This window comes from Micrasema longulum, unplaced genomic scaffold, assembly GCF_059751315.1.
Source record: "Micrasema longulum isolate JH-2025_06_02 unplaced genomic scaffold, ASM5975131v1 h1tg001608l, whole genome shotgun sequence".
Taxonomy (NCBI): Eukaryota; Metazoa; Arthropoda; class Insecta; order Trichoptera; family Brachycentridae; genus Micrasema; species Micrasema longulum.
In genome coordinates, this window is record NW_028278789.1 from 299,681 (window position 1) to 326,311 (window position 26,631).

Genomic DNA, 26,631 nt, shown 5'->3' on the forward strand with positions numbered 1-26,631 from the left:
AAAATTAGTTGCATGGAAAAAATAAATATCCCTAAATTAACCACTCTCTAGGGGATAGAGAAGATTCATAGTTGCACCGCTGGGGTGTGCTACGTCGGACATGCTCCGTGCATCCTCCAAGAATGCGTCATCATACGACTTAATATTTTTTGTAAATTCTTTAACGTTTTTTGTCTCTTTGAAATGCCTCGTAATTTTATCGTACTCTTGGTCGTGTCTTCTCGCAATTTCGCCGCTCCCAAAGCGTTTCCCGGTTTTTCCCGTTTCCAAATATCTATACCCGGGCAGTGAACAACTTTTTGCACCACCGTTCTCTTCAACCTCTGAAGAGACATGAATTTTTTCTATATGTTTATTCAATGACAAAGTACAACCTATACTAATCCAAGCATACTCCCAATCGAAAGCCGTCATTACAAATCTCGATTCGCACTTACAGAAAAACATGTAAGTGGTCGTCCGTGTTTCCACCGCTTCTGATGATTCTGGCACATTCACCTACATTTTTATGGGAAAGATTGCACTCGTGTAGAGAGCGCAATAATCCACTGTATTTCGATTCTTGTATTTGACGCCCGTATTCATCGAACAGCCTCCCGCCAGCAATTTCCATTGCTCAAACTGGTTATTTGTCAATTTGCATCCATCCAAGTAGCATGCGTTTGTGTGCACCAAACTTGCAAAGTTGAACGATGATCCTGGCGTCCCGTTAGTTTTCTCGTGTTGAAATGGCAATCTGCCTGTTTCCACTATCGTTGTTTTGACTGTGGATGGCGATCAGACAAAAAATAAGTTGTTTTGTTTACCCGCTTGTCTCGTAAAATGCAGGAACGTTATTTCAAGAAATCCTTTAAGTCGATCGCGTTTTTGTCTAAAAGGTCTTTTAATTTGTATAATGTACTTATTTGCCATCGCCCGCAGGAATCTTTGTTTTAGTCTTTCCTGAAATACCAGAATCCTTCAGATTTGTACAGCTGTCCTCATGCATGGCTGGCCCGTGGTTTATTTATGTAACGCCCTACGGGCTTTTAAATTTAATAATATTACATTCAAGTGCAGCAGTGTAACATAAGTATATACATAAAGTTAAAAATAAGACTACCATAAGAAAAACTAAAAGAAACAATCATAAGTAAAAATAAGAAAATGTACCCATTTAGGAATATGGGTATACAGAAAGAAATTTAATATACATTTGAACATATATAACACACATACATACACATTCATATGCATACATACACACACATATATACATACATGTATACACACATACATATATATATACATACACATACACATAAATATATGTATTACTATAAAGATAAATAAAAAAATTAATTAAAAGTTTAGTATAATTTAGTAAATAAAGAACAATATTAAGATATTTTATACAGATAAGTTTAAAGCCTTTAGAATACTTGATCTTTAATTATATACCGACAGACGAAATATATCAACTTCACCATACTCTTACCTAGCCGCTAGCCGGTGTAGTCTAGGTATTGGTGAATTGTGATAATAATAAGTTAGGACTGCCAGGAGATTAAAAAAACGTTAGTTGCAGAGTATTTTGAACAGATACTTTTATGACGACAATACTAGTTAATTCCGGGACGTCCAACACATAAACAATAAAAAATCGTTATCAATATTTTCAGTGGGTATATTAAGTTTATAATTGATGAATATGAATAATTTACGTTATACTCTTTCTAACTTTAAAATATGAACATTGTAATAGGGTGACTAAATTGTTGAATTGATTTCTAAATTACTTCTTACTAAGGCAGTAAATAATACTTTGAGGGTAGTGATAGAATTCAAATCCTTTACAGTTCGCTGCAAATGCCCAAGATATTTCGTATCAATGTGAGAAATAAACGACAATTTTTCATCAAAAACTATCCCCAAATCTTTTATTTGTGTATCTCTTCCGAGATTTGTATTATTGATGTTGTAACCGAATAATATTGGTTTTTTACTTCTTGTAAATGATATTTCACAACACTTGTCGACATTTAAATAAAGTTAATTTTTCTGGCACCAATTGTAAAGCCTTACCAAATTAGACTCAAGAACTCCACAATCGATATCAAAAGTAATAGTATTTTAAATTTTGAGGTCGTCGGCAAAGAAAAGAATGACTACTTTCTCAAATATTGACATCTTTGTTAACAAACAAAGAAAACAGTACTGGTCTCAGGTGGGAGCCTTGAGGTACCCCACTAGATGCCTCAAACTGATACGAGCTGTAACCGAATACTTTCACTAAGATTTTCCTTGATGACAGGTAGCTTTTAAACCATTCCAAGATATTCCCAGTAATTCCCAATGAACTAAGTTTGTATATTAAAATTGTATCAGAAACCTTGTCGAACGTTTTACTTAAGTCAGTATAAATCGTATCAGTTTGATGACGTCTCTTCATTGATGTGATTAACTGATTCTGATGCAACATAAGCTTTGTAAAAGTTGATCTTCCTGCTATGAAACCATGTTGTAACGGAGTGATAACTTTACTTATTTCATTGGTGAACTTAGTTAGCAAAACAGATTCCAGTAACTTAGGAATGGCTGACTGAATGCAAATGGATCGGTTATTGGAGACGTCAGTTTTATCCCCTTTTTTATAAACGGGGGGGTTAAAAATAAGATTTTTCATTTCTCCGAAAATTTTCAGTCTTCAAGGATTGGTTTAAAATTTTGGTAAGTGGACCAGTTAAAGAGGGACAACATTGTATAAGAAGTGGTATAGGAATATTGTCTGGCCCAGCGCTCTTATTTAGTTCCAGGGCACAAATCCCCTCCTTTACATCAGAATCGGTAAATTTACAATAGTTAAAACAATTAAGTTTGTATTATCAATACTGTATAACCTAGAGTTAGAAGTAAAACTATAAACAATGCTTAAGTAATCAGCAAATAAATTGGCAACGTCCTGTGGTGCATCTGCCATTTTGCGTTTGTAATACATAGTTGACGGAATTCCAGATTCCCTGCTGTTGAAAATTTTGGAAAATTAAAAAATATGTCGAGGCTTAGATGCAGCCTCGATTTCAAATTTACTTATACAGTCTTGGTAAGGTTTTTGAGAGATGTTTGGACAAAATTCTTAATTAAGAAAATTCTTTATGATTGTTCGATCGCTTATCACGATCATTCCTATATATCAGGTGCTTGCAAAAACCCAGTTCAATATTATCAATGTTGTTGTTCAACCATGTTTCTGTTAATGAGTAAATGTCGAAATCCGTAGATGGTAATGTAGTTTTAAGTTCCTGTAGTTTTTTCTTACCCCCCTTACATTTTGATAATAGAGTTTGCTGGATTGTCATTTTTTGTAAACATCTTTACTATTTTTGGATTGTTATTTATGTATTTGATTGTGATATCGCACGATCTTACCATTTGCTTTCCTACTACCAAGTTCATTACGAAGTTCGATAAGCTGTTTTCTTTGTAATAAAGACTGGTCATGGTACGTGCATATATAATTTTTAAATGTGTTTCTTACTCAGAGTAGTCGTGACCATTTGGCTTCTAAAAATTCAATTTGAATAGCTTTAGGCCTCTCTCCAGTATTTCTTGCAAGTCGGTATATTTTTATTTCTTGACTTTAAACAGAGGTATCAAGCTCAGACAGTATCTTCTTGACAGCATTGTCATCCTCCTTGATTGCTGTGGCTCGGGTTGTAGATTGACTCTCAAGTAAGTTAGATAAAACAATATTTTCTTCCTGTAACTTCTATCTTGGATTTTGGATACTAATTCACCGATATTAAAAACGTCAATATTGGTTGAAGAGGAATACTTCTTAATCGTAGCAACCTCAGCCTCCAATACGCTCATCTTTACTGCCATTTGTCCTATTTTGCACAAAATTTCGTTCGTTTTTGGGACTTCTTTGCCGAGTTGTTCTTTCGTAAATTTATTCATGGATCTATAAGCAGTGTAAGCAATGCATTCATAGCATGCTTAGCACATTCAACGAAAGATTGAGCATCCATGTTTACTTTTGATTGAAAAATATTTTACTTTTTTTTTATTAAAAAATATCACTGCTGTGTTTGCCTGATTTTTTAGCGAACTTGGCTAGCAAGCTTGTTAGTAGGTACTCAATGCGGATTGCGGCGCTGTCAGATAGAACTCGGCTGGGACAATATTATTTATTCTAATGTAGGTAGACACAATACAGATTTTCTTGCATAAAATTCCGGTTGGAACATAAAGTTCTTCTTCGTTAAAAGCACGTTCTTTGCATAGTAGCAAAACAAGTTCATCGTTGCTAAAATTAGGGCTGTTATTGATTCTGAGTCTCATGTTCCCTCTTTCTGCCCCCGCCGTCCATTTCAAAATTATGAGCGCCGCAGATGCTATTTTCATAATCCCCTTCTTCGACAATATCTTTCATTTGACGACCATTGCCGCTATAAAGGTGCTGCCGAAGGCAAGCGACGAATGCAAGGTTTTCCTCGAAGAGTCCTTCCGAGCCTGAATGCCCCCACTGGTTAGAGCTAGATATAGATATATATATATATATATATATCTTCACTTCACAGCACTTCATATATATATATATATATATATGAAGTGCCAGTGTCATCTTTTCGTTCCTGAATGTGCAGCGACGAGCTTCCAAGGACCGTTATAAATCCTCGTAACGCCGCGCCCGTTTGGTTGTCGCCTCCGTAAACTCCGATTTTAGGTGCTGCAGAAACTTTGCAATTACTACCTGCTCCCAATCTTTGGACGCTACCTCCTCGAGAAAATTCACGTCGTTTCCCGTTTCCGTATACCACGATTGTTCCCCCACCCGTCCCATCTTCTTGTTGCAATTGCATTTCTTCCTCATGTTGTAGGCATTTCGCTGATGTCGGGTATTCGTTCGAAAAGTCCTTCGGGTCCTTTGTCAAACATTCGGTTTGGTTCGAGTCCTCTGGTTTTGTCGAGGTCGTCGAAGCCACACTGAAAAAAATATGAACACGTGAAATCAAACATGATTATTTTCATTAAGAATATTATTGGGACCCAAAACACTTATTTTGGTTGAATTGACTAAACCGTATTAGTTTTATTTCCGTTTTTGAAGCAGTTTTATGCACCATTTGACGTTTAATCATCAGTGTGGCCATTATATAAAACAAAATTTCGTCGCATTAAAAAAATTTAAATCTTCAATTTCATCACTCTCTAGGGAGGTAATGAAGATCAAAAATACCGCCAAAAGAAATGTGAAAAAATATTGCTGTATCCCCCTCTCGCATAAATATTTTTTTTTTCTTCCTAGGAATCAAACTCGGGACTTCATGTACTATACGCAATCGTGCCAACCACAACACTACGATGCAGATTTATCTCCATTTGATTTATTTTTCATTATCTGAGTAGCCATTGAGTCAAAAACCGTCATCCGAAATTCTGGTTTTATTTCACACATAACTGTATTCTTCGTCCGCCCAGACACAAACTATTTAAATCTAATGTTATGCACTATGTTTTATCGTTAGATGCTAGGTTAGGTTTTTAAAAAATATGTATTAAAGTAATAATAATTTATTAGGTCACATTTGACACTTCATCAAAATTCAACAACATAACCTTGTAAGAGCGGTAGTAAAATATTATTTATTTTTTCGAATTTAGAACTGCACAATTGCTTAACTATTTTTAATTACAATTACATATTTATTGTAATAATGACAAAAGAAGGTAATTTTATGATTTACTTTCACTAATAAACCATTTTAAACATAATAAACTTTTTCTGTTCTAAACGTCGTTACAATGTTTCATCAGTGAACCCTTTTTCTTTTTAAACACTAGGGATGTTACCCAGAAAAATCGAATGTTGATAGTTTTGTTAAATTATGTAATTATCTTGTTTTGTTCCTTAAATTCACGATAGAAAATAATAATGAGACAGGGATTCGACTTATGATTTTTAAAATAAAATTACAGTACCTAAAAGGACCCTTTTATAGCAACTGAATTCAATTCACATATATTATGTTTGAAGTCCGAATCGATTCATACACTTTAATCGATGTTTTTAAGCATGTTACCTCAATATGAAGCTAAAACCGACAAATGTCAAATGTGACCTATTAAATTGGCCCTACTATAGTAGATTAAATAGATTTGCTCAATTTTTATTTTAAATTAGTTCTGATTTTAATTTAACGCAATTGAATTAAATGTAAATTCAGCTTTTTTAAATATTATAACAATTAAATCTTTATAATTTTTTTATCAATTTATAATTATACTATATAAATGTAAATATTTTGAACTAGCACAGAAATAATTTATATTTTATGCCAAACAAAATGAATTAGGTAGATATTTTTTTAACAATCTAAATGATTTGCTTTAGCCAATTTATTTTCATGCAACTAGACAGATTACAGTTTTCCGTCAAAAATATGTAAGTCCAATAATTTATTTCTAATTCGAAAAACTGCGACACTGTTCCATGCGTATTTTAATATCTTTGATATAAAAATATTATTGCTTATGGTCTAAATTCTAAATCCACAAAGATCACAACACTGGGGTGACAGTCCCTATTGCGAAGTGTTTTACCCCCCTTGTGTTGGTAGTCATGGAGTTTTACCCCCCTTGTGTTGGTAGTAATGGAATTGGTAGTATCGCATCGCTATTTCGAGTAAGCGCTACGCACTTGCTACGTACGAGCGCTGATGTCGCATCATGACGTCACACAGTTAGAAAAAGCAAATGGCGCATGTGTGAAAAACGGTTTAAATTTAAAACCTGTGTTAATCTTAAATCTACGGCGTGCGTGTCCTGTTTTCGTTATTTTTTCGGTTTGTGTCAGTCTTCTCACCTTTTCTCTTCTATTAAAAGCAAAAAGCGCGTGTGAAAAATGGTTTAAATTTAAAACGTGTGTTAACCTTAAATCTACGGCGTGCGTGTGTCTTCTCACCTTTTCTCTTCTATTTTTCTCGCCTGTGATAATTATAACAATGTCAAAAAAGTGTTGTATGCTTTCTTGCCATGTATCCGGGGACATCGTCAAACTATATCGCTTTGCCAAAATTAGACACATCACATAGTAGAATTCGCTATGCATTTCGCGTATGTCAAAGACATTTTCAGGCAAAGTTCATTGAGGGAAACTGTAGGCTACTTCCTGAAGCAGCACCGGCTTTATTTACTGAAGAACATATAGCCAAGGAAGCAAAAATAAAAATTTTAAATACCACAAAACTGCGCTAATTTTGTCCCTTGCTTTGTTAAAAAACTCTCCCAAGGGTTACATACTCGTGCAGAAAATTTTTGCATCGCCTTCAAGACGAACCTTAAATAGACTATTTGGAGGATTGAGTTTCCGAACAGGAATAAATGCAAACACAAGAGCATTTTTATAAAATATTAATTAATAATTTCGCTGTCACCATAACTATCTTTTGGTGTGAAAAATGAAGGACTCCAAAGGCTTCTCGATTTTGGAATTGAGAAAAAGCCAGGTTTGTTTTAAAAAAAAAAATTAGTATTGCAAACAAATTATTTAGTTCCATTTGTAATGTCATAATTTTGAGAATATATATTTTTTTCTTATTTCAGATTTGCGGACCATGCCCTGGTTTTTATGATAAGGGAGATTTTTTATGATATTGCTTACTATTTCTGTGAAGGGACAACTCCTGCCATTCAGTTAAATGTATTCGGGAAGTGTACGCTGCTGTTTCAGACACTGGTTTTATTATTAAGGCCAGTATATGTGACCAAGGTGCAACGAATGTTGGAGCACTTAAATATTTAAGAGAAGAAACACGAAGAATGTATTTGATTAATGGGAAAGATTATGGTAATAATTATTTTTAATATTTTATTAATAAAAACCTTTGCATTTATACGTCAATCATGAAATTAATATTAGTTAGAAAACAAGGTTCTGGTATTCAAAATTACCCATCATCAAATGTTAACATAAACTTGCAAAGGTTTGTATTTACACCTAATGATGGGTGATGAATTCTGAATACCCAAGACTTGTGTACTAACTAATATTAAACTCGTATGTGGTGTATAAATACAAAGTGTTTTTTATTTAAAATTAATTCTACAAATTAATTTCTAAAACGGTAGATAGAATTATTTTTATTTCCTTAGTTTATAAATGCAAAATTACATTCGGATTTTCTTTACAAATATTTTAAATAATACTACTTCAGTTTTATATTAGGTTTAATGTTTTATTGAAATTTGTTTGCAGATGAAACATTTTTTGAAATATGTAGTCATAAGGTTTTTATAATTTATGACCTCCCCCATTTGATAAAGGGGTTAAAAAATAATTTTCTCAATAAAAATACATCAACTGAGGCTAAAATTTCAAGTTGTAATGATTTAATTTTTGTGTATGAACGGGACGCAAGGATTGGAGATGTGAGATTATTGAAATCAATACACGATGCACACATTATACCTGATAAAATCCGAAAAATGAAAGTAAGCAACTGAGTGTTGAATGAAAGGACGGTTGCTGCTCTTCGTTTTGCTGCAGAATTTAGTATGTATCTAAATGTGCCGGATGAGATCAAAATATGAATTAAAAATATTTAGTCTTTAATAAATACTTGTTTTTTTCTATTTCAGAGTCATCACCCAAAAAATTAAGTTTGTTAGCCACCAGTGATGTCGTCTTATTCTTCGACAAACTCTCCGACAGTACAAATGGTGCTACCAACTTTTCCAAGGGTAAAATGAGATACATTACTACACCGCAGTCTACACACCATGCATTTTGGATTGATGCTATTAACAAATTGAAGAAAATGAAATTTGAATTCAGGAAGAGAGACGATTGTACCATCTCTAAAAAACTATATTTTGACCATCAAAGGTGTTCAAGGGCTCTGGGCAGACTTGCATCAGGCTGGTAATAAAAAACTAGTTCTGCGACGTCTCAACCAAGATCCATTGGAAAACTTTTTTGGTACAATAAGAATGTACAATGGAAAGAATGTGAATCCAACATGCAGAGACTTTGTCAACACTTTTAAGTCTGCACTTATTAGTAATTTTTTGTCGTCACACTCTCCGACACTTAACTGTGAAGACGATAGAGGGCGCATGATACTAAACCTGAAAGAGTTTTTAAGTTTCTCTCGTGATGGTCCCACATTACTTTCAGAACCTGAGCTCAATAATGAATCTAGGATGTCATTATCTAGTTTGTTAATAGCAGAATGCAATAGCATTACTGTGCATGATGTATCTATTTTACGCTCTCAACAGGAGAGAAGTAAAGTTGGAGCCCATGGATATTCTGCTGGTTGGATTTGTCGTAGATTGTTAAGTGACAATATTTGTGAGGCCTGCAAACAATCCCTTACTCAGTCAGAAGCTTCAATTCATCACAAATATGTATTGTTGAGAGAGAGAACTGGTTATTATTTAAAATTAGCATATAATAGCCTTCTGAATTTATTTACAAGGTGGATTGAAATTATTAATGGGTATTTAAATAATCCAAATAATCTTATTCAATCAAATATCCATAAAAACTTGCAGTATATAATAGAGGAAAATTTAAATTTTGAGTGGTTATAAATGTAATAAAAGTAAAATTTGTAAAGCTGATTTTTAAATTACAACTATTCAATTAGACACAGGAAATAAATAAAATATTGTCAGGAAAATATGATTCTATTTAGAATGTAAGTAATTTTAGAAGTAATTTTACTTGATTCGAATCTAAATGTTTTACAAAAATTGGCTGTTGTAAAAAGCAAAAAATATTAATCATTAATTTGTATTTTAAAATCATTAATTTGTATTTAAGTAACTGTTATTTATTTACTCTTGCATATAAATACAGATGGTTTTTATCACATATTTTTAAATAAACAATTCTTATTGACCTATTTATTTATTTATTGTTGCAAAATGAATATGTTATGTATTTGTATAGCTAAAATACAGTATTTCTTTTAAATATGGACCTTTATTGTTCACATCATTATTGCAAATTAAATATGTTATGTCTTTTTTTAGCTAACATACAGTATTTCTTTTAAATATGGACTTCACTTTATTTGTTCAGTACACAAAATATGACATTTTTGCTTTTAATGTGCAATAAGTAGATATTATTTTAATAAGTAGCATTAAGCTGTTGCAATTATATTCTGAGATAAGAGCTATTCTAGCATTTTTAAATTTTTCTGTAATCATAACTTCCAGAAAGAAATTTTGATGTGAAAAGGGGCTAATTATTTTGAAATTTTTTGTATTATATAAAGTTGATGTATTCTGAACTGGGAGTATGTGCACATTCCGTTATACTAGGATCCCTATTGATTTTCTGATCCCACTTGGAGCAAGATCCCACGGTATTGGTTGATATAGATTTTTATCCACATCTGTCAACAGTCATATATCTTTTAACAAGATATTATTATGGTATCAATAAAATAAATAGTCCAGAGATTGATTCTCAAAGTGTATTCCTTGTTCATTGATAGGAATAAGTCTAGTGTTCTCCTTAAAAATATTGTTTTTGTTGGTTACAATATTTTTGCGATTATGTCTCGATAATACAATACACTAAATACAAAATATAACAACCGTTTACAAGTGAACAATACAACACTGTTCTTTCCCAGGATCCAAGTGGAATTATTGTATTGTCCCAGAATATTGTCTTTTGTGGTTGATGCTGTTTATTAGACAATATTTTCATATCTTTTATATTGTACTCCTGTAAATGGAACTTTAAGCTATGCATTAAAACATGCAGGATCCCGCTAATACGAGGATTTCACTGGATTGAATTTTTTTCATTCTGCAAAAACCTAGATTGAAAATCAGCTGCAGGGTTGGAAGCCCTAATCTGAACCACGACACATTATTTTTCTTTTATGCGTTTTAAAGTTGTATCAAATTTAATTTAAATGTAATGTTTTATTCTGAATAAAGACTAAAATATATACATTAAAACTATAAACATGTTATATAAGTATATATATATATAGAATTCAAATAAGTTTAGCTCTTCAGAAAGTATTGTATTCCAATGTTATCTTTTTTTGTTGCATAAATCTGTATTATATCAACTTAAATATATCCATATATGTATTGAAGCGTTCAATTGGCATGTTTTTCTTTCCAGAACTTAAAATAAAAATTGTCATGTTTAAGTATGTGTTCCATGTTGGCGTTTTTTTATTCAACTTAACACTGAATCAAAGTTAACAACGTAAACTAAATTATTAAAAAAATCATGTTCCATATAAAGTGTCTTTTTTTTCATCTCCTCTGTCTTCAAAGCCTCTTTACCATTAATGATCAGTGTTAGGGCAAGTTTGCTTTATAAAAGTTTGTTGTTAAATGTGGTGAATTCACTTTTAAATCACAAAAAAGGAAACTAAGATTTTTTATTAAATTTTATGGGTTGGCAATCAATTCCCAAAACTCATTATTTTCGAAATGCAGAATCATTCATGATAGAGAAGCTTTAATTCCTTCATAATATAAACTTGTAGTTTGATCAGTAGTAATAATTAAAAATCCGTGGTAAAAGTAACAGTTTGGAAAAAAAGTGAATACTTCTGATTTTTAACTATTACTCATGATCAAGCTATGAGCTGTAAAAACTTTTAGGGAAAGTTTTGAATTTCCCGCGGATTTTTTTTTCGATGGATATAAGCGCCAACGTGAAATAGCGCAAATACAAAATTTGACCAATAGGAATGTGTTATTATACCTAAACGTCAATAAGTTGTTACGGCGCCGTAGTACTAAGTGGCAGATCTGAACTAGTAATAGTTCTACATTATCTCTGGATCACAAACCATAGAAAAATATCAAATGTGGTATAATGTTTGACATTTGGTACTAAATATTTAAATAACGAATAACGTAGTTAAGGTATTGGTTAATTAATAATTAATAAATTTTATCCGAAAGAGTTTGTAGCAGGTAAAAACTAAATCATTTTATAATTATTAGTTTTAATGAGTAATGAAACTTTGATAAACTCCAATGATTAATTTGAGACAAAACTATCCCAATAAGATGAAGACTGTATCCCCACTTTCAACTGGAGTTGTTTCATTGGAACAATTTTCGCAACTTGAGGAAGAAGAAAAGAATATCGCAGCTCTTAAAAATTATGGATTGACTGCCGAGGAAATACAAATGTACAAGGATTATGAAAGAGGAATGGACTATTTAGAAAACACCCATAAAAATATGGAGATTACGGCTTTAGAAACATCTGTAAAATGCATTCTTGACAAAATAAAGATAGCACAGAATAGAATGAATTCTGAAACGCACAGGTAACTCCAAAATAATAAATTACATATTTTCTGAATTTATGTTAAAATGTGTTAATAAAGGACAAACCATGTTAATCACTTTCAATGGAGTGTTTAAATATTTTATAGTTCTATTTCACTGACGGCTAGAATTTTTTTCCTTGAGAATACTTAATAAAATGGCTAAGAAATTATTTTTATAAGTTGCAAACATTACTGCCTTGTTCAGACATGTACAGTGCGTTTGAATATTTGTTAACCCTTCCCTTACTCTGCCAAAAACATTTGCGCGTTACGGTGCTGTGTTGTCATTACACATATGAAAAATGAGATATTGTAAATCAGAAAATAGAATATTCATACGCAATTGCTTCAATTATTTATAGTTGAAGTCAAAGGTGATAACAGTTTAATCTAATTGCTAAAAACACGAAAGAACCATTGGCTCATGCTCACAGCGCGGATGAAAGAACCGTCACTAACGAAACTCAGATTGCTATTTATTGGTGTCTGGCAGAAGTACTGGCAACTTTACTGTTCGCATGTGGATGCGTGAAATTGTCTCTCGCTCCCAAATATACCTATTGCGTATAGTATCGAGAGTGAGACGTAAAGTGTGAGACAATTTCATATTCGGTACTCTTTTATTTCATACCCCGCAACATGTGACACATTGGTAAACTTTCTATTATGTTGGTAATTTATCTCCGATTTTTGATCAAATGCTTTTTCTGTTCCTTATAAGTATTAACTATTTAATAAAAAAAATATTTTAACTGATACGTAAATGCATAACGGAGAAATACCGTAACTATATTTATAGAAATATTAAAGTTATTAATTGCAATGTGTACTAAGCTACACATCACCAGGAGGGGAGAGTCAATGTGTAATAAATCCTAAGTCACCATCATATATTATTTTATCATACTGCCATAACATAAATATATATTTATTGTAGTAGGTATTTTGTTTATAACAATATGTTATTTTTTAGTACGGTAGAAGAATCACCATTTCAAAATAAAGACTATTCAATTGATCCAAATATTTTAATCAATGATGATCAGCCAATTTCTAGCACTGTACATCGTGGACATCCAATAAATTACCTAGATGAATTAAAAGACGATATTTTTGGCCACATGGACATAGATAATCTACCGTCAGCTAATAAACGAAGAAAAATACTTCGACGAATGGAGAGGAAATTAGCAAAAGAAATACTACTCCCAGAACCTTGTTCTAGTAATATTCCTGGTACAAGTACAATTGCTTCCATCAGTGAACCTCATTCCTATAATGAATTCGTCAGAGTCAATCCAAGTCATTCAAAAACTGTAAATTGTAATGCAACTATAGATAGGCATCCCAATTCTAAATGGGACATCAAAGACATGTCCAAATATGAAAAAATTATCGAAGCACGAAAGTCTGATCTAAAATCAAAGGACCGAGCTAAACCGCAAACAATCGGCTGCAAACCAGAAGCTCTTTACACCATCAAAGATAAGAAAATAGTTAGATTAGAAAAAAAAACAATTATAGATGGTCAAAGTAAAAAAATTGATCATTACCAAGCTGTCGAAATTAAGCTACCAATAAACAAAGCTGAAGAACAGCTATTAGAAGGGTCTAGATTGAGTTTGGAGGATATTAAGAAAATTCCCAAATTTGAGAAATACGAGGCTGGTGAATGTTCTAAGGTAAATAGTATTATACTTGGTATTTTTACGTTACTTTACATAAATTTACATGCAATATTCCTAAATGAACACATTGATTTATTTAATTATACAGGGTGTTCTTTAAACCCTGTCACATCCGAAACCACGATGATCAGTATGGGCAAGAAGACATATTAGCATACTAAAAAAAATATTTAGACGGAAGAATTTTTTTTTAAATAAAATATTTGAAAAAACAAAAGGTTGCTTACTTCTGCAGGGGAGAAGTGAGAGGGGCGCGGATACGCGGTTGGCGGTGTATCAGACTCCCCCCTCCCCCTCGTTTCTCCCCTGCAGAAGTAAGCAACCATTTGTTTTTTGAAATATTTTATTTTTGTAAATTTTATTCATTCTAAAAATGTATTTTAATGTGCCAATATGTCTTCTTGCTCATACTGATCATCGTGGTTTCGGATGTGACAAAGTTTAAAGAACACCTGTATATATTATTTATTGATTAAGCTGGTGTTTTTTAACTCTATCACTATTACCTTACCGCACCTAATGGTGCATAGGGCACTGCATTGGTACACCAATCTCTGCGTATCTTCATTTTTGTTACATAAAGGTAAAAGATGAGGAGTCTTACGCTTCAGGTACCAGTCTAGGTACTCTGAAATATTCTAGTGTGAAAACACCCTTTTTAATCAATCTTTTTATTTTATTTATTTATTTAATGCACAAAATACACAATTTTATCATAGAGCACAATTATAATTTTTTATGTCCCGACTTGTTAGAAAATTCCGTGTTAAGTCGGGACTCTTCTATACATAAATCAAAAACATTTATAAACATATTGAACAAAATACAAAATAATCAAAACAATATACAAAATAATAATAGAAAAATATAAAAAATGTATAAATATCAACATCTTTTATATCAACCATGTCGGGAATCGAACCCGAGACCTCTCGAATGGTAAGCAAATACGCTGACCATTACACCACGAGGTCAATGTTGAATTATATTTACATTTAACTCTATATTTAATTATATTTACTGGCCCCATGGCGTAGTGGCCAACTGTGAAACTGGCGTTATGGGTTCGATTCCTGCCAGCTGCAAGAAAAAATCCAAGAAAGATTTTCTTAAATTGGTCTGGGTATCGTGATGTATTTTTTATAATTTTCTTCCAAATTCTCTCTTTCCCATCTGCTGACAAGCCTCTAAAATAGAAGCTTTATGGGTTCTTTTTTTTTTTAATAAAAAAGAACATTCTCTACCGACTTAACCGATACTTAACAAGCTTATATTATTTTAATTAAATTAGTATATTTTGGCCTATTTGTATGTTAATTATTAGTGTAACATTTTATTTTTTGTAAGTAATGAGGAACTTCAGCCCTACGGGAAATTGGATACAAAAAATGTTTTCTTACGCGGGGTAAAAATTAGAGCATTAAATTGTAGAACAACGTTTCTTGAAAATGTACAGAAAAAATATTTTGATAAAAACGCACTACTTTAAATGACGTCACTGGTTCATGTGAATCAACCTATGATCTGAGAGCTATGGAAGATTTCCGGTCTGCTTGTCGCTTCTGGACCAATAGGAAGAACTGAATGAGAATAAGCGGAAATGAACCTCTGACGTTACACGCGGAGTTATTTCAGAAATACAAAACTTTGAAAAATCTTAGCGCCGATAATACGATATAAAAAAATTAAAAAATTTTTTTTTTACTTAGTTTAACAATGTATTAACAAATAAAAAAATTTAAAAAAACTACTGAACTTCCTCATTATGAAGTTTTTTTTTTGCCTGATCAGATTTCATTTCAAATCATCTCAAACAATCACATTGTACAAAAAAGTTTGATAAATAGGTATATATTATGTAATTATTTTTCAGAAGCTATACATTAAGAACTTATCAAATAACATAAAAGAAGAGGACCTTAATTCATTATTCCATTGTTACGATAAAAGCACTAAAGTGACATTGATGGTTGGGAAGATGAGAGGACAAGCTTTTGTAACATTTCAATGTATGTATCACCCTTTTATTACTTTGTATTTAATTATCATATACATTTTTCTTTTGATCAAATAAATCATATTTTCAATATAGCAAATCTGCATTACTTGTGTATAACCAGTTTTGAGAAAAATGCAAAAAAAATAGTTTTAAACAGGCGCTTCCAAAACACCCAATGCAAAATAGTGTAATGAGACCAGATATTTGATTATGTATACTATTCAATTGTAATATATCGACACATCCTACGTACAACTGTGTAACTGCCTCATCTCTGGTTATACGACTGTTGCATTTTTGAAATCTACACCTTGGAAACTTTAATATCAAATATAAAAAATCGTTGGAACAAGTTTTTTTTTAAACGTATAAATGTTTAACGGCATATATCTAAAACAAAATCCGAGGAATAATTAAGTACGTGCCAGCTACAGACTATTACGCGGGGGTAATGCGGCGCGGCGCGGGCGACGGAGATCTGCCCGTCTCTCAGTTCTACCTCGGACAGCGAGAGAATACAGGCTCCGTCAAAAATTTGAAAAAATTAAAAAACACAAATATACTTATCAAAATAATGAAAATGATCTAATATTAATGTTGTGACAGCGATACATAAACAAATATAAGACCGTATTTATTTACGATTTTTTGGTAAAAGCTGTGTAAGTGAACATTTTAGGGGAAGATATCAAATGAAGTACAGAGTAAAACTATGTAACTAGGCAGATACTCGTGAAACATTTCAACGAATCCCATTGAATAAGCCTGTATCAGCCACTTACAGTATTGATGACAGGTTACGTAGCTAAGTATAAGTGTGTATGTGCTATAACACAAAAACTAGTGATCTCAGAAAGAACATTTATTTTTTATCTCATTAAATAACTCAATTAATAGTGTTTTGCCAAATTTCACAGCTTTACTACGTAAGAACAGCGAAATATCGCGAGTAGATTTTTTAAAAATCTTTAAAACGCTCTCCTGTAAAATTTACTTTTTTCTGTTACACAGTTGTACGTAGAATGTGTCGATATCGTCCCCTTAAAAACCTAAGTCCAGATTACAAAAATGTTCAGGAGACAATTAACACTCCAAAACTTTTAATATTAGCCTAAAAAGAGCATTTTTCTTAGCATGTAATTCATTTCAAAACTAATTAAATGGTTTTATAAGTAAGCCAATGATATATCAATTGTAATGTTTTCTTCGTTGGCTTTGAAACAGGGTTTGTACTCTAGTAGCCATGAAGTATGCAGATATGTAAAGGGTTAATAAATAAAATGAACTCGGATTCTTACAATTCAAATAGATTTACAAAATTAAATTTATTATTCTCTTTGTAAATAGTAATGTTAACTAGTTAATTTTTTTAAATGAAAAAACAGTAAGTTTTGAGAGAATCATTATCTCCCATCAACAGGTGTGATGAACCAATGTAATAAATTCAGGATTTTTATAGTAACTAACTATGCTATTGACAGTTTATATCAAATTTTAACTTTGAATCTCGATATTCCAAAATGCTATTTTTGCATATAAACTAATTATTATTGCAACAGTGCGTATTTACTTTTACTATGTATTTTTGGCACTTTCAGCACCGGAAATGGCTTCCAAATCATTAAGTGATAGAAACGGTACAATTTTAAAAGGAAAACCAATTATAATAATGTTTGGGAAAGGATAGAAATTTCTATGTAGTTCAACAATTTCATATAATCATACTAAAGAAAAACTTTATTTATTTTTATATTTTTTAATGTAACATACTAAATAAAATTATAACATAATTTTCTTTTTTTGTGTTATTTTAATCGACAGAGAAAATCACAAATTTAACGTGTTTAGTGATTTGTCTAACAGTATGTATAAAATGATGTATGTCTTAAAGCTATAATTTCTTAAGCGAGCGGTGCCGTCATGCAGTGGTGGATTTAGTTCTGTACAAACGAGATAACGCAGGTTTCCCAGAGAGCGTCGATTGTGAGCACAATGTCAAACAGCAGCGCTGTCGTATGTTTTTTCTCGTGTAGTGGCGAGTGTCTAAAAATAAGTGTAATTGTGATTTGGACTATCAAAAATGAAAAAATTTTGATTGATTTTATTAGAAAATAATTAAAAATTTGAAATTTGCATTAAACCTTGAAATAGGTACTCTGTAGCATGATCTTTAAAACATCTCACACTCTTCCAAATAATAGTTTTCGGCTTCTTACAACCCCTTCCAGATAAATAATGCTAAGTTGGTCCGGATTGTCCATTTTCCACTGCAGTAAGTATCAGTTTTATAAAAATAAGCTAATAAAATTAGGTTATCACGGCCGCTAGATAATGGGACCGCTCTTTTTAACTTGTCATCTCCGGTCACTGTCTAGGAGGCTCTTGTTCCACCCACCGCATCACAACATATGACCGCTTTCTTACGAAACCATAACTTAAGTGAAGAAGCTGTCACTTATGGCGTGGGGAGCAAACTAAAAGATTAAACGATTGATAAAATAATATTTATTCGAAAAAAGCTTGTACATGAATATATTTAGCACGATTACACAATACTACTTTAAAATGTATTCAAACGATGTATTCTTATTATCTCTGAACAATAAACTTTTTCACTTAATAATATTGTACCTATAAAGATGGTTTACACTAAAAAAATTACTTAAATATGATGCTCATAATTATTACAATGTCTGTTCAATTTGTTTTGCAATATGAATAAAAAATAGTCAATATACAAAGTGTCTGCGATGTTTACTCACATGTTAATATAAGTACCCAAACTCACTACAAAAAACCGACTTTCTTTGAGTAAATTCACTGAAGTAATGTCCATTGCATTTTGTAATGATTACAAATTGGATTTCCCACTAGGTGATTCTAATATTATGTCAATTTAGAAACCTTGGGTTTTCTCTTTTGTCATTCCTTTTTCTCTGGTGGCATACTTGTAGGACCTGCCTCTGATTTGTTTTCTAAAAATCAAAACAAAAACAAATGTTATATGATGGGAATAAATTAATGTGACAAAGAGCCAGTTGCACGGCAAAAAGGTCAAAAGTTGAACAACTGTTGTTTGATTTTCTATAATTATTTCATAACAACATAATAGACGTATTTATTGAATGCAGAATCACAACTTGTAGAGACACAACTAGGAATGATCCATGCCTGTACTTGCCCTGACTCACTAGAAAATCCGTGTTGAGTTGGGGCACTTGACACTTTTACAATGCATTCATAAACATTTATATACATACACACATAGTGCATTCAAATCATGATCGTAGAACAACGACGAATGTCCGTAAAATGCAACATTGCCTTTCTTTTATATTTGATCTTAAAAAAGTATTATAAAGGCTTTTTCCAGGTTTGAAAAAATGAAATATATGTAACTAACCCAAGTATCAAAGGATATAATTCTGTACTTGTCAAGTTGTGTGATAAAATGTAGAAATTTTTTTTTTAACCACTTATGTAAAGTTGACGAAAGTCACATGCGTCGTTGTTCTACGATCACACCTGTTTAATAAGTCTAGTTAATGTGTTAGTACCTGTCAGTGAACCAAGTAAACATACAATTTTTGCTTGTGTATGCATATTTGAACTAATTTAAAAAAAACTTATTGTTATACACTGTGCATACATACATATTATATTTTTACATATGATTTGGCATCTCCATATGACTTTTTACCAGTTATTCCACGTATCACAGTGATTCATTCATATTGGAACAAAATATTTACATTCTTATAATTTACCCAGATATTTCAAATCTGGAGGCCACTTTCAACAAGTTGTAAATAACTCCCTATTTGAAAATGGGAAAGAAGTTATTCATTTATTTACAGGCTTATTCAGTCCGTTCAACAATGGCAAACACATTGCCAGTTGTAGTAGAGTCAGATCATGAGTCCGCGACACTAGCCACGGCACTACAGCCCGATTAAACTCCGAACTGTTGTATCTCGCTTACTCGACTGTTAATTAATGCAATCATTTTTCTATACAATAAAAATGGTTGTTACCCATTTCCGATGCGGGAGGTACGGCGTGTAGAGGCTGCTGGGCCGGGGGAGGCTGCGGCCGAGGGGGAGTGGGGGGGCCAATATGAGGACCTAAAGTGAAGAATTTCTTCTAATAACACAACTACAATGGAAATTATTTGACGAAAAACTTGATAGGTATTTCACAGAGGTGTGAACCTTTTGAGAAAGATATTGAAGTCTAGGGCATTTACACGGCTCATTACTTATAATCTGTCATTGGCTTGTTTAAGTGATCACTTTCTTTATCATTTCTCTATCCCCACCCTGTGGTGCATAAAGCACTACATTTGCACTTGAATTGCAATGTTTCTAGATCATTTTTGTTACATGGAAGGTAAGGTGATCACTCTTAAACTTGAAATATTCCAGTGTAGAACCACCTTTTAAACCAATATTACACGTTCACCCTGCTAGTAATCGAACCTATGATCTCAAGAATGGTAGGCAAATTCGCCAACCACTACACAACGAGGTGAACTTATCCGCTCGATTTCCTTATTCAGGAGTTTACCTGAGAGCAGCCATCGAGTCGAAAATACTTGTCTTGGGTTTTAATTCTTTTTCAAACTCAGAACTGTATTCTTTATCTGCCCAGACACATATTTCTTCCATCTGTTGATTTTTCTGATAAAAACTGCAGTTTCCTTTATCAATGCGGGTGAGATCCTACCGTATTTAAGCGCTGTAAATGACTAGAATTAGATATTCTCTTTAAAAAGATTTTCAATCTCCATTTAAACAAATATGACATAAAATTTAACTTGGAATTAAATCCAGTACTTGCTAAAAAAAAAAGACAAACGTACAATACACAAGTTGACATACCCTAGATAAATCTCATATTTCAACTAAGATGAAAAACCTCTTTGATAAGGGGTATATGAAAGTCTAGGAATTCACAGAGCTTACAAACTATTGTTGCGGGTTTAAGTGATCACCTTACTAGCAGAAGAAATATGGATGTTTAAACATACTCATAATGTTGTTACTAATCACTGCATTATTTGAATTCTTTAATCTTTTAACAGGGGTAAATACATTTGCAGTTTGATGGAGGAATGTCAAAATAGTGAATGATAATTTAATTGCTAACAAAATAGATATCATCTCAAGTAAGAGTAGTTTTTCACATTTTAAAATTTCTCCCACTTTTCTATTACTCCTTTTTGTTTTAATACATATATTTAATTTTCTGGGAGACTGAATCAGTATGAATAATTTATACAGTGCCATAATACCTCAATGGTACTTGCTTAAGCATCCACATTCTATTTAATTAAATGTTAAGAAATAAATTACATAAATTATTTTTAGGTAAATTTGTCTTTCGATATAGGGCCTGCCTAAGCGAAAGAGGAAAATAATTGGAAAAAAATTGAAATGTAATTATTTCAGATTGAATATTTTGTACAATGACTTTAATTTTTCCAGAAGATTCTAGTTTATTCGGCATATTTATTGATTTTTACATTCTTATGAATGGACCCCATACCTTTTAAAAAGCAATTATAATTTATATGATGAAAATATCACTATAGTGTTTTTTTAACAGTTTGTAATTTTTATGTAAGTAAAAATGTTCAAAATAAATCATTAAGTATTTATTTTTCAGAATAATTGTGATAATTAATTTGTCCGAACGATAGTGCCTGTAGATGTATGCCTGTAGAAGATTTTTGTGTTAAAAAAATAATTTGAGCATTTTCTGAAAAATCCTGATTTCTTTCCCACAGATGATATTGATATGAGGAAACATTGAAAACACATAATCATTATTTTATAAAAATAGTAATATTACGAAGACATTCCAGAAAAAATGTATTAGATGTATAAACAATGGAGAGTACTACATTTTATTAACAGAAAAGATGACTAATTAATCATTTTTAAAAAGGGAATTTGACATTAAAATAATATGCAAGGTGAAAATTCAATGTTACATTGCAATATTCCGAGTAACAATTTTTTTTACAAAATTTCCTTGTTTCGCTTAAGTCAAAATGGGAAGAATTTGTTGCTAAAAATTGAATTTTATAAAGAAGGATCCGTTGTATAATTCCTCAAGATGCAAGAATTTAAGAAATATGAATGGTCAAACATGGGCTGAATAGTAACACTTAAACCTAAACAGTGCATAAGCGCACTCTGAATGGAATATTTGTAATTTTTTTATGAAAACTCTTCTTCAAACATCATTAGAATACTGATGGATTCAACGGAGAAGACCTATATTTAGATTTTAAAACTTAAAGACAATTTTTAAACTAGTGATATTTTGTTATTATATATAATAAACATCTAAAATGCATAAAGGTGTAATTTATTTTAGCATGTTTTTAGACCCCTACAGTATCCTATCCTAGCCCCTGATTACAATGCAAAAGTAAGAATTTTCTGAGCAAAATTTTTAACATTTCATGTAGTATTATGGTTTGTTACAAGATTGGAACAATTGAAATGTCACTAAATAAGAATTGTTCATTTTTCCTTCTTTCCTTTCCATCTTCTCTCTTATAGTATAGTGTTAATTTTTCTTTGTAGTTAATTTTTGTTTTTAATTTTTTATAAGATTCAGCATAATTCCTTAGAATATGTCCATGTACTTGTAATTTTCTCCAACTGAACGGTTTGGGTAGGTAAGAAGAAATTGCCTTAAGGAAATATGCCAACCCTTATATGTTAATAAAGTGTTAAATAAATACATATTATGTTTATGAAAAAGGCAAATGATTTTTTAAAATTAATTAATTCCAGCTACGTAAATTATCACCTATGTAAATATATGTTGAAAATATAAATTTTACAGGAGCCCATTTCACCTATACATAATTTATTCACATAATACAAAAAAATATAATATTTTAGTACGACGATCATTTGTTTTAAAATGAAAATATTTATTAAAAATAATTATTTATATTTTTTTCATAAATATAATGCATTTTGAAAAAAATATGTATAAAAATAGCAATGCGCTGTTGCCCGTTTTTGCCAATACAGTAATATCAATATTTATATAAAAGTACCAGTGATATTGATATTAACTTTGAATAAGACACAAACAAGTTAGCTTACATAAATTTAATCGACTAGAAAGATAAAGAAAAATGTTTTTTTTTTTTTACCAACCTTGCGAAGTTAATTATTAAAATTAACATTATTGAGGTATTTGAAAAGTATCAGTGTATCGTAACTGGCTTCGTGGTTTAAGGGTAAAATGACATTACCCGGTGATTAGCCGGCTTTGTGCCGAAGTAGGTTAAGTCGACATGTATGGAATATCTTACCAGCAGGATCGTGCGGATACTCCTGGTAAGCCTGGTACCCGCCGGGGTGGTGGTAGCCGGGGTAGTGATGGGGGGGAGGGGCATAGTGGGGGTAGTAGGAGTGGCGGGGTGGGTAGTACATCATTCCCGGAGGCATGCCTAGAAAATAAAATATTACTTGAATAATGCATAAATGAAGTCAATAATAAAAGTGTAGTTTTTCGCATTGCATTTATGTGTATTCTCATTATCTATTTCCTTATCAACAAGAAAAAATTATGATTTGATCATTTGTAACATACAGTGCATATTAAGGCAATACCTTGGGAATGTGGTCCAACTGGTGGCTGGCCGGGAGCAGGTGGAAGCATCATATCTAAAACGAATTTTTTAAAAAAAATGCATTTTGATACTTTTTACAAGTAGGTCCTTATGTCAGGGTTTCCATTTTTTTTCAGAATCGCTCAATTATAATAATATTTTTTGTTCATGGGAACTAAGGTACACGGGATTTACATGCGGGGAGGCGAGTGATGGCTGACGCTAGGGTCTCCTGGAGGCGTTTGTAAGATGTCCACATGCTCCACTTAGGAGCAGATGTGGAAAAAAATGACTATTTTAAATCTTATCAAAGCTTAACCAAATTACAAGTACCTAAAATAGTTATTATTTAAAAAAGGCATCTTCTGTGGTGTAGTGGCTAAGACACTCGGCTTATGCATGGAAGGCCCGGGTCCAATTCCCGGTGAGAACACAAAAATAAAATGTGATTTTTCTCAAGCCTGGGTGTTCTGTTCTGTAATTCACCAGTGTAATTGGGTCTTTGGGTTTGTTGTGGTGTAAATCTTATTTTTAAATAAGCGTATAAAGTGTAATTTGAACTTACTTTGATGTGGCATGGGATGCATCGGGTGTGGTGGCATGGGCATATGAGGGGTGGGTATAGCGGGGGGCATGTGTGGGGGGGGCACAGCAGCCCCCTCGTTGGCAGCCACCACCGGGGGGATATGAGTCGTCGCAGTTGGACTACTCTCCTCCTCGGGTTTCGCCTCAAACGGTGGTTTGGAGCTTTCCGAATCGCTCGACTTTTCAGAATTCACTTCAGCCTTTGCCTCATTTTCAGCGGGAGACTCTTTGATTTTCTCTTCAGCCATTTCAACATCGACATCTTTACTTTCTGCCTTTTCTTCTGCGACTTTCTCGACAATTTCCTCAGCCGGTTTCTCATCTTCGGTCGGTTTAGAGTCGCCCTCTTTAGCTGGTTCTGCATTTTCAGCGGGCTCGCTTGTTGTCTCCCTTTGCAGTTGGCCGTTGGTTGGTTTTTCTGCCGTGTTACTCTCTTCGAAATCTTTCTTAACCGGCTGGCCATCCTGTTCCATCGGCTATATAGAAAGCGATTGAGGAATTTAGTCAAGAGCTTAAGATAATAAATTGAAATTAATATTAACAACACCCATAAAGCAGATTATGCAAATCATAAATATAATAATAATAAAATGTTTAGCTACCTGCTTGGATTCCTGAGGTAATGGAAAAAAAAGGATAAATATTTTTTAATAGGTAAGCAAGAGTTTTAATCATAAGATGACTTTATTAGGGCTAGTTGGAATGAAAAATAAAATAATAATTACATTTTCATCAAAATGAGTATTTGCCGCTTTATTTTGCTTTTTTATTTACAAAAATATTACAATATTTCTGCTGTCATACAGAGTAAGGCTGTATCTACCATTTTGTCAAAAATGAGTTAAATCTGGAAGTAGCAAATAAAGATAAATATTTGTATATGTATCCAAGTCTCCAAATCAGTTTTTTTTATAAAAGAACTAAAAGGCCGCAATTTCACTGAATTTTCGATTTCAGTTAAACTTGTTCCACAATTTTTTTACAAAAATGAAAAGAAAAACCTGCATTTAAAAAAAATCTAGAGTATTTCTTTTAAATGTTCACATAAAACATTATATACATATTTCTAAGTGTTACAAAAGAATGTTCATTAAGCTTTGACAAACTCAAATCCTCACTTTCAACAAAACACAAATTTCCTCAGAATTTACTTATGTAGTCACGGCCTTTCTTCGTATGATGGCAAATATGCTTTTTTTTTTAATAAACAGAAATATTGGTATTCTAATATTGAAATATTTCCATTTTTGGGGCTACATTCAACAAGCTGTAAACAACTCAATATTAAAAATAGGAATCAAATGGGATTCAAACCTCGGATCTCTGATCCGTGAGTCCACGACACTAGCCATGAGACAGCAACACCCGATTCAATAATTTATTTCAACTTAATATTTTTGACGCAACTGGCTTTTAGTAAGTAAATGGATGTTTAAAATATTAATAATTTAAAATAAAAATATGTAAAAGTAATTGCAGTACGTATAACATCTGAAAATTAAAAACGAGCTTTGATATTTTATATAAATTAATTTATAAAACTTGGTTTGTTTTTCAAATCGGTAGCATTAATTTTAAAAATGTACAGTAGCACATAATAAATTCATTGTCAATGAGTAATTTTTTCAAAAGAATTAAGATAATGAAGTAAAGTTACTTGGTTAAAATGCAATAGAATATATTGGGTGGCTACATAATCTTAATGAATGTCCGTTACCTGAATATAGTGAAGTACTAGCATCTGATATGGGTGCGAGACGCATAAAACACACAAAACTCAATACAAATCACAAATACAAACATGTGAAAATACATCACCAAACTACAACAATTTACAAGTCAGCGTCCGCCACAAACATATTGTACAAATTTGAGAAATCTCCACATTTATATTATTTTATATACAAATATACATAAAACTAAGCAAATTGACTTGTAAAAAGTTTTATTGAAACTTCCACAAGATAAAAATCTACATTATAAAGTGCCCAGTAACAAAAATGTGGGGAAACCGGTCAATTGAGTATGTATACAGGGTGTTCTTTAAACCCTGTCACGTCGGTTTCGGAAACCATGATGATCAGTATGTGCTAGAAGATATATTAGCATATTTAAAACAATATTTAGAACGCAAAAATTAAACAAAAAAAATAAATTAAAAAACAAATGGTTGCTTACTTATTCAGGGGCGTGGCCATGTGGTTGACGGTGCATCAGACTCGCCCCCCCCTCTCACCGCTTCACCCTTGCAGAAGTAAGCAACCATTTGTTTTTTTTTAATATTTTATTTTCGTAAATTTTATTTGTTCTAAAAATTTATTTTAATCTGCCAATATGTCTTCTTGGTCATACTGATCATCGTGGTTTCGGATGTGACAGGGTTTAAAGAACACCCTGTTTACA

General features: G+C 32.1%; 2 protein-coding genes and 1 long non-coding RNA gene across 14 annotated transcripts in view; 2 read left to right on the forward strand and 1 right to left on the reverse strand.

The window, feature by feature from the left end:
- The first annotated feature begins 6,563 nt into the window (after nucleotides 1-6,563).
- On the forward strand, nucleotides 6,564-11,648 carry LOC148274668 (uncharacterized). Of its 2 annotated transcripts, XR_015824236.1 has the most exons (4): nucleotides 6,564-7,490; nucleotides 7,588-7,831; nucleotides 8,240-8,536; nucleotides 8,623-11,648. It is a non-coding gene; the product is annotated as an uncharacterized LOC148274668 (long non-coding RNA). The 2 variants fall into 2 exon arrangements; XR_015824237.1 differs by lacking the exon at nucleotides 8,240-8,536 and having other exon boundaries at nucleotides 6,567-7,490; nucleotides 8,623-11,645.
- Nucleotides 11,649-11,816: 168 nt separating this feature from the next.
- On the forward strand, nucleotides 11,817-17,794 carry LOC148274669 (uncharacterized). 2 transcript variants are annotated; one of them, XM_088236805.1, is made up of 5 exons: nucleotides 11,817-11,949; nucleotides 12,046-12,311; nucleotides 13,288-13,996; nucleotides 15,876-16,011; nucleotides 17,600-17,794. In XM_088236805.1, the coding sequence occupies exons 2-5, from the start codon at nucleotides 12,046-12,048 to the stop codon at nucleotides 17,686-17,688; spliced, it is 1,200 nt and encodes a 399-aa protein (XP_088092931.1). In that variant the 5' UTR covers nucleotides 11,817-11,949; the 3' UTR covers nucleotides 17,689-17,794. The 2 variants fall into 2 exon arrangements, with proteins under 2 accessions (XP_088092931.1, XP_088092930.1); XM_088236804.1 differs by having other exon boundaries at nucleotides 11,817-12,311.
- A 695-nt stretch (nucleotides 17,795-18,489) lies between these two features.
- The window catches only part of Bap111 (Brahma associated protein 111kD), a 28,610-nt gene continuing 20,468 nt past the window's right edge, over nucleotides 18,490-26,631 (reverse strand). For 5 of the 10 annotated variants that reach the window (XM_088236798.1, XM_088236793.1, XM_088236794.1 and 2 more), the window contains 6 exons: nucleotides 25,946-25,969; nucleotides 24,209-24,704; nucleotides 23,645-23,698; nucleotides 23,344-23,481; nucleotides 20,036-20,125; nucleotides 18,490-18,976 (listed from right to left, as the gene is read on the reverse strand). In XM_088236798.1, coding sequence (XP_088092924.1) covers nucleotides 18,924-18,976; nucleotides 20,036-20,125; nucleotides 23,344-23,481; nucleotides 23,645-23,698; nucleotides 24,209-24,704; nucleotides 25,946-25,969 — 855 coding nt within the window. In that variant the 3' untranslated portion in view covers nucleotides 18,490-18,923. The remainder of the gene's footprint in view (nucleotides 18,977-20,035; nucleotides 20,126-23,343; nucleotides 23,482-23,644; nucleotides 23,699-24,208; nucleotides 24,705-25,945; nucleotides 25,970-26,631) is intronic. The other 5 variants (XM_088236796.1, XM_088236799.1, XM_088236800.1 and 2 more) reach the window with 1 other exon arrangement.

Bases quoted from the DNA above. Each gene is read 5' to 3' on its own strand.
- LOC148274669 (XM_088236804.1), top strand. From the start codon at position 12,013: ATGATTAATTTGAGACAAAACTATCCCAATAAGATGAAGACTGTATCC. The intron at 13,997-15,875 runs GTAAATAGTATT...ATTATTTTTCAG, and splicing joins AGGCTGGTGAATGTTCTAAG to AAGCTATACATTAAGAACTT. The intron at 16,012-17,599 runs GTATGTATCACC...TGGCACTTTCAG, and splicing joins AGCTTTTGTAACATTTCAAT to CACCGGAAATGGCTTCCAAA.